Source organism: Phlebotomus papatasi, chromosome 1, assembly GCF_024763615.1.
Source record: "Phlebotomus papatasi isolate M1 chromosome 1, Ppap_2.1, whole genome shotgun sequence".
NCBI lineage: Eukaryota > Metazoa > Arthropoda > Insecta > Diptera > Psychodidae > Phlebotomus > Phlebotomus papatasi.
Genome location: NC_077222.1, coordinates 45,589,782 through 45,602,585, shown reverse-complemented (window position 1 = coordinate 45,602,585; position 12,804 = coordinate 45,589,782). Strand labels below are relative to the sequence as shown.

The window sequence follows — 12,804 nt, the reverse complement described above, 5'->3', positions numbered from 1 at the left end:
AAACCTGAACAACACAATATTTACTGTATTAAAAATGTCCTGTTTTTATCCAAAGAAAACATTACAAAAAGACTTTCTCAAATTTGGGCATTTGAGACCGAAACGTCGTCGTTCGAATTATAGAGAATTCAAGGGTGACATGATAACTTATTTTCGATACTATCGACTGACGATTCTGAAAAGTTTAAACGATAGGTGCACTTTCTGTGACCAATATAGCTGTTTATCAACAGTTTCATTCTTTTAAGAATCTCGCAATGAATGGCTCAACAATCCCTAATAAGTCGACATTCACTTATTATAACAGATATAGATTTATCGATACTATCGATTCGATAGTGTCGAAAAGTTATCATTCCACCCCAGGCTTTAAGCGCTAAATAAAATTTCAAGATATTTTTCTGAGTTTTAGAAATAATGCTTTAAAAACATAAAAAAGTATCTCAATCATGCCGGTTCTTCCCTAATCATTTTCAATTTACATATCCATGTTTATTGTAAATTTCATGAGAAACCCTAAACGTTGAAAAATCACAAGATACAAATCACATTTTTTCAAATTCAACTAACGTCTGAATTACAAACTAGACTGGTTTTAAGGGAACAGAATTTGTTAGAGTTTACTGTATTTGTATTATATTCGTATTTCTGCATTCAAAAAAATACGGTAAGGCATATTTTGCTTAAAAGAATCCCTACGGCGAATTATGTATAATTGAATACTACCTGCCATACAAAGGATGCGAATCTGCAAATGAAATAGATGATATCTAGCTAAACTGTCTATAGACATCGCTACAAACATCAATTAATCAATTTCAATCATGTTTTGATTGAAGAAAAAATGGAAATTTTGTTCATTTTTGAATGGATCAGTTTGAATGACTTCAACGGGTTCAATGCTTGTAGCCCCATTAAGTATCCATCTACAGACCTTTGATTTTTAAAACACCACTCAAATTAAGAAGTTACGTGGGTTAAAATGAACTAAAAACAGCATACGTTTCTCTATATTTTTTTCTAACAGAATAAAAAACTTATTATATTTAAGCTCTAAGGCCTAAGGCATGTAAAAGTGTACAGATTTTAAACTATTTTTTATGAAATTTTTATTTAAAATTTTTCAAAAATTCTGCCCCCAGGACTTGAATTTCGGAGAACTTTTTGAAAAAAATATTCTTTTCGGTGGACAAGATGTCTTGGAATTGGTTTATCTGAAATCCAAAACCTAATATTTCCTGTTAGCTGATGAGTTAAGCCAATCATTGAACGAAGGGTTTTTGGAAAAAAAAATGAATTTTTGGGAGAATTTCATACAAAAAAATAGCATTTTTAACGTATTTTACAGTACACTTTAGAATAAGTAGTGATCAAATAAATATCGTTCAAGGACTAGTCTAACTCATCAACAAACAGGAAATATATGAGTTTTGAATTTCAGATGAAGCAATTTCGAGAAATCTCGTCCATTGAAAAGTATGTTTTCTTAAAGAAAAAAAAAATCAAAAATGAGGTCTCAATGATTTAATTTTTAAAATTTAAAATTGAAAATTTTAGAAAATAAAGTGTAAATGTTGTACTTTTATATGTTTAAGAGGTTGGTTTAAATAAATGTTTTATTATGGAAAAATAGGGAAAATATATTATGTGTTTTAGGCTTCGTGGCCCGCATAATCCCTAAATTGAATTCCAATATGAAAAAGAAAATTCTAACTAGATTTTTCCAATTCGAAAATTCCAACTGAACCAATTTCGACGAAAACTGGAACTAAATAACCGACTATAATTTATAGTACTATTATTTATATAGGCGAATTTAGAAGCTTTTCATTCAACATCTAGAATTACTTCTTTGGAAAGAAATGTCTAATATTTAAACAAGACTTAAAAAATCTATCTTAAGTTATTTTTCATGTACACGTACACGGTATTTAAAAACATGTTTACAAAACAAAAATTATTGTGTGTTGCTTAAAATGCATAATATCCAGCGCACAATAACTTTCGTTTAGTAAACATGGCTGATTAATGAGAATGATCGAAAATCAGCAATACCCATATCGCTGACTTTCATACGTATTTTCAAAAACATGTTTACAAATTAAAATTTATTGTGTGTTACTCATTATAATTACCTATAAATTTGTCGTTTTTCTTGTTTTTTGTTTTTGTTGTACCAAGTATCTGAATTACGCAATGGTGAAAATTCTACACTACAGCGAAAAATGTGAAAATTTGTAACGAAAAGAAGAAAATGCATTGGTATTGTTGCTCTGTGGGAGATGGTGAATATATATATATACATACATTTTTTTTAATCATGCAAATTTAATCTTTAATATAGTGTGTATAAAGATACTGTGTCTACATGTCAATTTATTTTATTGTTATCAAAGTGTACGTTTGAATCACAGGATTGGATTTATGTTTCCACTTGATTGCATATCAAATTCAGAATTCAATTAAATGTTCATGATATAGCTATAACAATTCGGAATTTAGATTAGCTTTTAATAAGGGTAATAGTACAAATAATTCAATCTGACAGAACATTTTCACCTCTTTGAAATAATCTCTATCTCTGAAAATGTGTGTGCGATTTGTATTCTATATTTTCATTGATCAATCCTTCTGATATTGTTTTTATTCTTCTCTTTTGTTTCTTTTTTCTTCCCTCCACCCATCAAAAAAAAAACACAAAACAAAAATGAAATCAATCAATCACATATGTGATCAAAAATTGCGCCAAATTCTCTGTCGACAGTCTTTAGTTTTTCCTCGTATTGCTGTCAAGTCGCGTCCTGGTGCTTTGGTCGTCCGCGAAAAGGAAAAAGTTCTCGATGAGAAGATAACACGACGTACAGAAGAAGTTCCTTGTCCAATAACTGGGGAACCACAAATCAGAACTATTGAATATATTGAAAAGCTCATCGAAACTGAGGTTAGCACATAAAGAATTTCTTTATATCTGTTTTTTTTTTAATAGTTTTTTTTTATTAACTTTAGAAGAAAAACTTTCTAATTTGCTCCTCTTCACTCTTATAGAGACTGTATATGTTGTTTTTTTTGTACCATTTTTGTACAGAACTTCTATGAAGAAAATACATTTGAACGAAAAAACTAACTTTTGAACAGTGAAGTTTTCTTTTCAATTTTATTTTTTTTAACGTTTAAAAAGTTTATTTGAAGTAAAAATATAGAAGTACACGAAAAAAGTTTAAATGTGGTGTGATAATTTGTAAAGTTAAAATGTTAAAAAAATATGTCTTCAAATAATAAAATAAAAAATAAAAAATGTTATTTATTTTATAAAAAATCACTGCTCAAAGGAAAAGATTTTCATACACAGAAATAATGTCCAAATTGTTCAGGAAGAATTTCAATAGAGGAAGGTGTAAGTTTTGTGTGAAAATTTTGCCGAGTACACAAAATTTTCTAAAGTGTGTACAAATGCTAAAATGAGAATTGAATTTGATAGAATTTCAAGTTGCGAGGCAAATTTTCTCACATGCAATTTTATTTGTATATAATTGTATTTCAGTGAAAAGTCTTAATTTTCACATGAAACTTTTCCATCTTCACACATTTTAAACACTCAACTATTATTTGAAGTATTTTCTTCTTGAAAATTTCCACATTATGGCCTATTCATTGCTGTATATAGCAATTTTTTTTAGTGCAATTACAATGATATCACGTGCTTTTAATAAATCATTTTCTTCTGTGCTTTTGTGGCCCAAAATTAAAAGAGGAATGTGAATGAAGAAGAGCAAAAATAGATGTTATATAATTTTAAAAAAATATGAAAAAATCTTAAATAGTATAAAATTTATAAGTTTCGATAGAAAGTCAATTTATTGAAAAAGGAGAAGAAGGAGAATGAAATGAACAAAAATATTGAGAGTGAGAGAGAGAAAATTCTTCAGAGATTTTTCTAATATGCAAGAATGTGTAATATGATATAAAAAAATACAATTGCGATAACGTGCACAAAATTGTAAAATGCAATTTTCTATAAAAGCGCACGATAGAGAGAGAAAAAATGTTGCCCCTGTTTTTCTTAGAATACTTTTCACTCACACGTGTTTTCTTTTTTCTTCTAGAATTTCACTCTATATATACATAGGGAAAATTGTTGTACATTTGAAAATTCTTCTAGTTTCTCTCAACTTCTTACTTTTCACTTTTTTTTTCACCTTTTCTATACAACTTTTTGCATTATAGATGGGTATAGAAAATTCAATGGATGGAATGTGACTATTGTGCAAATGGTTCTTTCAGTTATTTGGTGAATTGGCTTTTAATACCCCTTCTCTGTATTATATATAGTGAGGCAGAAACGCAAAGGGCGATCAATTGTACTATATATGGATGTTATTGCATGCTGTCATTTAATAGAATTTTACCACAATTCTTATTACTGAGAAAAGCTACAAGTAAAAAAAAATATAATAAAAAAACCTCTTGATATTTCAAGAAGTGTAATTCCGAAATTATTATTTTAGAATTTTTTGATTTTAAAACAATATTGATTTTTTACTTTTCTTTTTATTGTGTATATTATTTATTCTCAAATATTGATATTAAATGTTCTTAAGTTATTTTTATATACAAACTTGGACAGTTTTAAGGTCAACATTTGACTCCTCTCTGGAAGTCTTGCTCTAAACTTTTTCATCTGAAATAGCCCAAAACTTTTTCAATAGTTTATAAGTTTTACTGTTAAGTCCTTTTTTATTTGTTACGATGTGACTTTGTTTTAAACATATCCATTCTGAATTGTTTTCAATTGAAGATTGTTTTTTTAACACTGTATTTATTAAACTCTCTGGGAGGTTTTTTTTTAGTTTAAGCAAACTTGTTTCACCAATTTAGTCCATGGCTTCATAATAACCATATTGATTAAAAAAATGCGACAATTTTATTAGGGTCTTGCAATTTTATGTTTTTTTTTTGTACGAAATATCTTTAGATTTTATACGGGTTTCAGACTGGAAATTTAGCCCAGATGAAGGGCTCTTATGGAGAAAGCCTAAATTTGTAAGCCAAAACTTGGCAGTTTTTTGCGATTTTTTTGGAAGGATAAAGGCCAAGCTTCATGAAATTATCGGCAAATTTTTATACATATTTAATATTCTTACAAGTAATTTAAAGTTCTTAAAGCACTTGTAATAGCTTAAATTAATTTTTAAGGAGAAATATTATAAAATGGCGGCCAATGAGACGTTCACTAGAGCGCCTCGTCGCAGCAGTACCTAATTGGGAGGAAATCCACAACACGTTTTTTTCATCTGAAAAAAAAAAGTCTAAAAAGACTTAATTTTCATGATTGTATTTCTAAGCCAAAAAAAAAACGGAGAAAATTTTGAAATATGAACTTTTTTTTAAAAGTTTTTTTTTTTCAAAAAGTGCATATTTTAGACGAAAGATTTATTTTTACACTATAAAAGATATAAAAATATTTTTTTTAAATTACAATTTAGATTCAACTGGAAGAGAACTTAATTCTAAACAGAATAAGTTTAGGGTAAGGGCTCATAATTTTGCCCAGTCTGCTTATAAGCATCGATGTTCCAAGTTTGAAGTGCGATATTTTCGGTACTAATTGAGTTTTTTTGTTACTCTCTTTTCAGAAGGATTGTTTAGAAATTTTGCAAGCTATTTATCGTCTTATTTTTACTAAAATTAGTTTTAATACGTTTAAAAATGAATTGATATGTAGAGGTGAATTTGACTCTTATTTTGGACAACCTGGTTATTAATTTGGACAACTTGTCTGTAAATTTGGACAGCTAATCCGCCTAAACAGGATGCCCATTGTTCTTCATATCATGAACCAATCTTACAATTCCTGTTCATGTAAGGGAAACGTAGAATGTCACAAGAAGCCCGTAAACTTTCCATATCATTCATTAAAGTGAGTTGACTTCGGTACTCCAAGTAAGTGCGGATTCGTTCATTCCCTGGCCTTTCCGGGAGCCTTTCAAGGCTTTTCTCGCTACAACTCTTTCGTAGAGATGATGCTCCTTTGTTTCTCCAGGCATTTGTCCAACCTAGTCATCACAAAAGCTAAAACTTCACGAAATTTCGAGAGAAAAAAAATACCTGTCTAAAATAAGAAGTATCACCTCACTGGTGAATCTCTTAGAAAATTTCCCACTTTTCATACGAGAAACGTAATTCACAAGGCATATCTAACTTCAGGTCAAATGTACGAATCACCATTAACGTGAATTAACACAATATTCAGTGAATATTTAATAATATCACTCAAAAACAGCGAGGAAAAATTGTTAGTACTTCATCACAGCTAAATAAGACTGAAGTAAACACGAAGTTCTGTCATATTTCTCGTAAGCAATTGCTCACACTGAATTTTCAACAAAGCAATTTCAACTCAAATCATATTCAAAATTTAACGTATTTAGTGTTAAAATCTTCCAAAAAGAACAAATATTTAGATAGAATTTATTATTCATCAAATATTGTAATAAAAATCCACCATTTTAATCAATTTATTTTTAGTGTCCAATTTTATCCTCAAAGTGTCCAAAATAAGAAACTGGACAAAATTATGAGCCCTTCCCCTATATTCATTTAAAATGGTCCATGAGTTTGAGAAGTGGAGAAAATGCGCTTCAAAGTTTTGAATGTTCGCCAGAACGCATGGAAATCTGCTCGGTGCTCCTTTGCTTTCGTCTATTCGAATACACTTCTGAAATTTTTATGGTATAATCTTAGATAGTTTATTTATCGATTTAAACAATTAAAAAAATATATAGACCATCTTTGATCTTGTAATTCAGGCTTCCCCCTTAATGGTAAATAATAAACAATTTTATTGGTTATTACAAAATATAATGATCTATACTTGCCCTTAATATTTGTTGTGAAATCTAAATTTTCTTAAAAATCTTGTCGTATTGGAAATTAGTAAAGTAAAGCCATACGGCTAAATCTTAGATCTTAAGACTGCCTTAAGCGGTCTTCAGACTTTAGCCCAGAGGTTTAGTCCAATCCCCGAAGGTCTCAAAAATTAATTATTTTTATATTATTTTTACAAAATTTCCAGTAAAATTGAGGAAAAAATTAATTGTCAGTATTAGCTGAAGATTAGAACGTTTTATTCAAAATCATTTAACTTTTATATCAGCAAACGAGCTAAAAACAAATACGTTTTTTAACAGTTTAATGTTGAAGCAAGAAAATTTCCAGAGAGTGATTTATTTACATTTTTATATTACAGTTTTAATTTAGTATTATAAAAACAGCATGGAAAAAAGATGATTGTAGCCAAAGTTAGTTAGTTGATTGCCCCTTTGCATGGTAAATCACACTTTAGACTACACATCGTTACGTGCATGCAGAATGTGTTTTTGTGACCATGGCCGAAAACGGTTGGCTTTCTTTAGCTGGACATCATTTGTGTGATTACACGTAGAAATGGATGAGGAGAGCACTTTTAGAGTAAAGACAAAGTGTCTCATGTGAATGTCTTAAGGCTAACATGCCATGGATTGACTTTTATCATTGCGATCTTAGGTGGAAACGTGTCAGGAGAAGATAATATCGATAGAACTGCAGGATCCATTGAGGACACCAGTTGCTACGCCATCAGATGAGGAGAATCCCTCAATTGTTACAGTTCAGTGTCGTCCGGATGGTGCTGGTGGACCATTGGAGTTTGTTGTGAGGCCAGGAGTAGATGCGACAGATGCAACAAGATTGCAGTATGTTCCCATGCAGACAATTGTTGAAGTGGTTAATCCCATTCTTGGGGGTCATGGGGCTGCAAATACTATAACTGTGGGAAGATCCAGTGATGATTATCCGTCTTTTGATGAAGAAACGGCAGAATTTGAGGCCAATGAACGGTATGAATTGAGTTTGAATGACAAAATGAAAAATGTCCTGCAGGAATTGCTGGAAAATGAGAAGGTGAAGCTCAATAGATCCAGAAGTATGACTGAGAGTGACAATGAGGAGGAGAATACCCATGAGGATGATGACGATGAGTCAGAAGGAGCAGTGGAATTTGATTCTGTTTTTAGGGATCATGAGGGCAATGCACATTTTGGGAATGGGTTTTCGGGGACTTTGAATAAGTTGCTTGATCAGGAGAATTCCAATCAAATAGATCAGTGTCAAGTTATTAGTAATCCCAATACACAAGATGACGAAGAAGCCAGCCGAGAAGTTAGGAAAGAAGCTGCTGATGACGAACTTAAGGAGCGTCTTCTATCACAATTGAATGTGGATAATGCTGTTGCTGAGGAAGCAGCAGTTCTGGAAGATGAAATTGTGGCTAATGTCCTGGAAAGTGGGATTCCAACTGCGGTAAATTCAAGTACAAATTCCAAGAATCGTAAAAAAAGAAAAAACAAAAATAAGAAAAAATAAAGCTACTAACATCCAAGAGCTTTTACAAATAAACTTTCCATCTCTGTCCAAACATCAAAATAGCTTCACAAGAAGATGTAATTTTGGTGTGTGAAAATCAATTAATTATAATATCTATGTAACAAAAGCTCACTATCATGCAGCTAATTAATAAAAAGAAAATTCTTTAATGAAACAGGAAATAAAAAAAAAAAATATTTAAAAAAAAAACGTGCAAGAGGAGAAACTGGTTTATGGGATAATCAGGAAGAGGAGATGCTTAAGATGTGATGAATAAGATATTTTTTTTGTGGAATATAACAGAGAACGCAACGCTAAAACTCATAAAAATTTTCTAATTAATTGCCTTCAATTAAAATGAAGATTTTAATTTAGATAGCGACATTGATATATCGGTTCAACAGCCTTTTATTCTTATTTCTTTTTTTCCAGCGCGTTTTTACATCACGAATGGGCTCAATGATTCCAATAGCTAAAAGAAAAGTCTAATTTATATAATTGTGCAAAGTGGATCACATCTCTTTTTCAACTCCAACCAACCGAAATCATGTGGCAAAGTAAGACAATTCTCTTATCCACGTCATTAATCCTCACCCTCACCTTTCCAGAAATTCTCCCAACATCCAATTAAATTAATAATAGAGATGGCCCCAGGGAAATGAGCATCAAGAAAGTATAAAAGAAAGTGTAAAAAAAACATTCCGGTGCTTCTTGCAAAAACGAAAAGGAAATATGTTTTGCGCATTAAAGTCCTCAACTCATTTCTCAAAGCTATCTTCCAAACTCACCCTTTTTTGCGCTCCCTTAATTGCAATTTAATTTTTCGCAATAGGAATTAATTTAATTAATTTTCTATTATCTTTTGATAATTGTAACAGTGAAATAGAGCAAGAATAATTATTTTAGATTAATATACTAAAAATAAAAACAGAGATATTATATAAGTATGAAATCAAAACCTAATAGGTAGACTTGTAGTATCTAATAGAGAGTATTGACGTGAGATAAATGTTAGATAATAGCTTGTGTCCCATGGAGATATCACAAGATGATTATTAGGAGAAAATATAATATAATGACTAGAGTTCTTAAATTTGTGTTTCATTTTGAAAAACTTTTGGATTTTGTTCTCTTAATTCTTCAATTAATTCATAAGGATTCCCGATTATACAAAGGATTTAAATTGAAGTAAAAGTAAGTAAATATAAGTTTAAATAACTTACTAAATTTTACTACTGATTACTGATTTAAATCATTAAAAAGTATTTAAAAAGCTCTTTAGCTGTTTTCTTATTTCGCGACATCAGTGTAATCACTGCTTAAGAATCGGTCAAGAAATGAACTTTGGACAAAGGAAACACGGATTTTGACCTGAACTTATCCTCCTTTATTACTACACAAACTTTGTGTTTGTTTAGTAATAAAGGAGGATAAGTTCAGGTCAAAATCCGTGTTTCAGTGTAATCAAGCAAATTTCTGATTACTCGCTGATATTATCGATCTCTCGTGAAGGTCGATAAACTGATTAATAATGGAGTTACCTGGATTTGAAAACCAAAAATTTATTATATTTCGCGATTTTTTTTGCAGAAAAATTAATCGACCAAGATTTTAAACGATAATCCTGAGACCATCGGGAAATCCCTGGGGAGAAAACACTGGCAACGATGGATGACCGGATTATCGTTTAAAAATGGACTATCTCCTTTATTCTTATAATTTTCTCTCAAAACGACAATGCTTCATGAAGTTTTTGCTATAAGTTTATATATATTTAAAGTCTTTAAATATTTAAAAAAAAAAAAAAACAAAATAGTGGGTGGAGTAATGAATACTTCACTGGAGTCGTAATAGTTCATAACTGGCGAGAAATGTGCAGCACGTAATTTTTATCTGAAAAAGGGAAACACAAGAAAATCGTGATGTCAGACTCTTTTTATTTAAGAAAAAGTATTTTTCTGGAATAATTTTGAGAGCACTGCTGTAAAAAAAAATGTAATTTTTGCCACAATCATTTACTATTTTTTAACATTTTTTAAAGATCACAAATAATGTAGGAGCTTGAGGTAAGTTTTTGGTTTTAGATTTTATTGTTGTAATTATTGTCAAGCGAGTATACAAGATTCCCATTGTCCTGGTCATATTGTTTTTCTTCCCTCCGTTCCATGTAAATAAGATCATACAAAGATTTAAAAGCCAAAACAATGTTAAATTCTGGCAAATTTTTGCATTTTCTTTAATAAAAAAAAAACAAGAAGTTGCGGCATTACTTTGAGCTGTTTATACATATGGCCTCCTCGCACAAATCTTCATTTATTGTCGGAAAATGATTTTGAAGAACCACAAAATTAAGAACATATTTATGATGTAATATGACAGCTCATAAGAATTTTGTGGTTCTTCGAAATCATTTTACGGTTACAAAAATTTCGACCAGGTCATAAATATAATCAGGCCATAAGTAATGCCACAACCCTACCTTGGTTTTGTTGTATATCGCCTAAGGACAATTAGGTTGCCGGAGAAACATTATTTTTTCTACGACCATCTACAAATCTGAAGTTATATTTCATCTAAATAGTCAGAAAAAGAAGATGACAAAGCGTCGCAGTTTTGTTATCTCGAACTGAAGAGATAGTACTCTGCGTTAATTTTATCTTTAAGCATTTCCTTGGTGTATAACGGTGTACAGATTTAAGATAGATAATAGATCATTACAAAACAATTTCAACAAAGAAAAAATGCTTATGAAGTTTGTTCTTCTGAATCGCGCGACTTTATTAAATACGAGACAGTAGCATTGGTAAATCGGGTTTTTTAATGCTTTTGAAAAATATCAGATTAAACTAAATCAGTTAAAAAATAAGCCTCCAAAGTGGTTAAACTTTCACTTAAAAAACTAAAAATTTCGAATTTTCCGCTCATGGCGGTATAAAACTTATGCCTTTGTGTTTCTATGAGTTGAAAGGTTTTAGAAAAACAATGTTAAGTGATTTTGACCGTTCTTCTTTTGGTATCAGATCAACTTTACGTTTATAGACTAACAGGCAAGACGATTAGAGTTGACAATTTGTTGGAGGTCTTCGAAAAAGGGACAGATAATCCTAACCGGCTTATGTAGGTGAGATTCTTAACGTGAGCTAACTCGGAGTGTATGCAAATTCGATTTGGAGCTGAAGTTGGGAGACGCCATTCAGTTATCTTGAATCAAATTCGTGAAATTATACAAATTTTGTATTTAAACCAAAATATCAAGGATTTGGATGAACTGGCACAAAAGTAATATATGGGTGAAATGTAGACCAGAATGTTCTCTATAATTTTCCCATAGAACATGATCTCATCGATTACTCAGAAGTCAAGATAAGCGAGGTTTTTTGTTTCTTAACTCGTTTTTTCATCCAGAGTTCCCCAAGTAGTCATTTGTTGAACTTCAACTATATCAAAGAATTGTTGTCTTTTGTGGGACTTTCCATTTAAAACCGTATTTTAAGTGTCTTGGTGGAGTAGAGGCAGTCAAATTGGCATCTGAGTGATTTCAAAGCGTTATTATTGGAAAAATCAATTTTTTCACACTTAAACGGCAAAATCGGAGTGATAGCGTAGTCTGATCGGAAAATGATGTATGGACGAAATGTAGAGACAAATGTGCTCTACAATTATGTTGAAGTAATCATCAAAATCGGTTCAGCGACAGTCGAGATAATTGAGGTTATGTGATATTGAAATTGGTTTTTCGACTGTGGCGCCCCTGGTGTTGGTCCCACGAAGTTCAAATATTCTAGAAAGTTGTAGTATTTGGTGAGATCTTTCGTTTAAGCCCTCATTCATCAAAATCGGTCACATAGAACCGGAGATATGATTTTTTGAATTTTGTGAACTTTGACCCCTCATATCTCCGGTTCTGTTTTAACCACAGCGCAGATTTGCACCATTTTGGAAACGTCCTAGACTGGACTACAACATACTAAAATTTCATTAACTTGCACAAAGCCGTTTTTGAGAAAAGTGACTTTGAAATTCGATGAATTTTGACGCTATCACAGCGCCACCTGTGGTGACTTTTTGAACTTCCATCTGAAAGTGCTCATCGAGAAGAAACCAAAAAGGTAAAATTTAGGTCGCTATGTTAATTAGAACCGGAGATAGAGGCCGGTCAATATTCGAACTTTGACCCCTTATAGCTCGGGTCAGGGGTTATGGATCGACTTAAGGTTTTTTTTGTTTGATAGGTATAATCAAGGGCTACAACATACTAAAATTTCAGCTCGATGCACAATGGAATTTTTGAGTTATTTAACTTATAAGATTTAAAAATTTTCTTTTTAATAATAGCGCCCCTAGCGGTGGTTTAATGAACTTGCGATGTATGAAGGGGAAGTGGCATTTCACGAGAGCTTTCCA

General features: G+C 31.2%; 1 protein-coding gene across 13 annotated transcripts in view; it reads left to right on the top strand.

Annotated features, from left to right (window-relative positions):
- The window catches only part of LOC129799384 (protein lap4-like), a 148,185-nt gene extending 138,692 nt beyond the window's left edge, over window positions 1-9,493 (top strand). For 6 of the 13 annotated variants that reach the window (XM_055843216.1, XM_055843215.1, XM_055843212.1 and 3 more), the window contains 2 exons: window positions 2,765-2,941; window positions 7,543-9,493. In XM_055843216.1, coding sequence (XP_055699191.1) covers window positions 2,765-2,941; window positions 7,543-8,400 — 1,035 coding nt within the window. In that variant the 3' untranslated portion in view covers window positions 8,401-9,493. The remainder of the gene's footprint in view (window positions 1-2,764; window positions 2,942-7,542) is intronic. The other 7 variants (XM_055843217.1, XM_055843214.1, XM_055843213.1 and 4 more) reach the window with 3 other exon arrangements.
- Window positions 9,494-12,804: the final 3,311 nt, after the last annotated feature.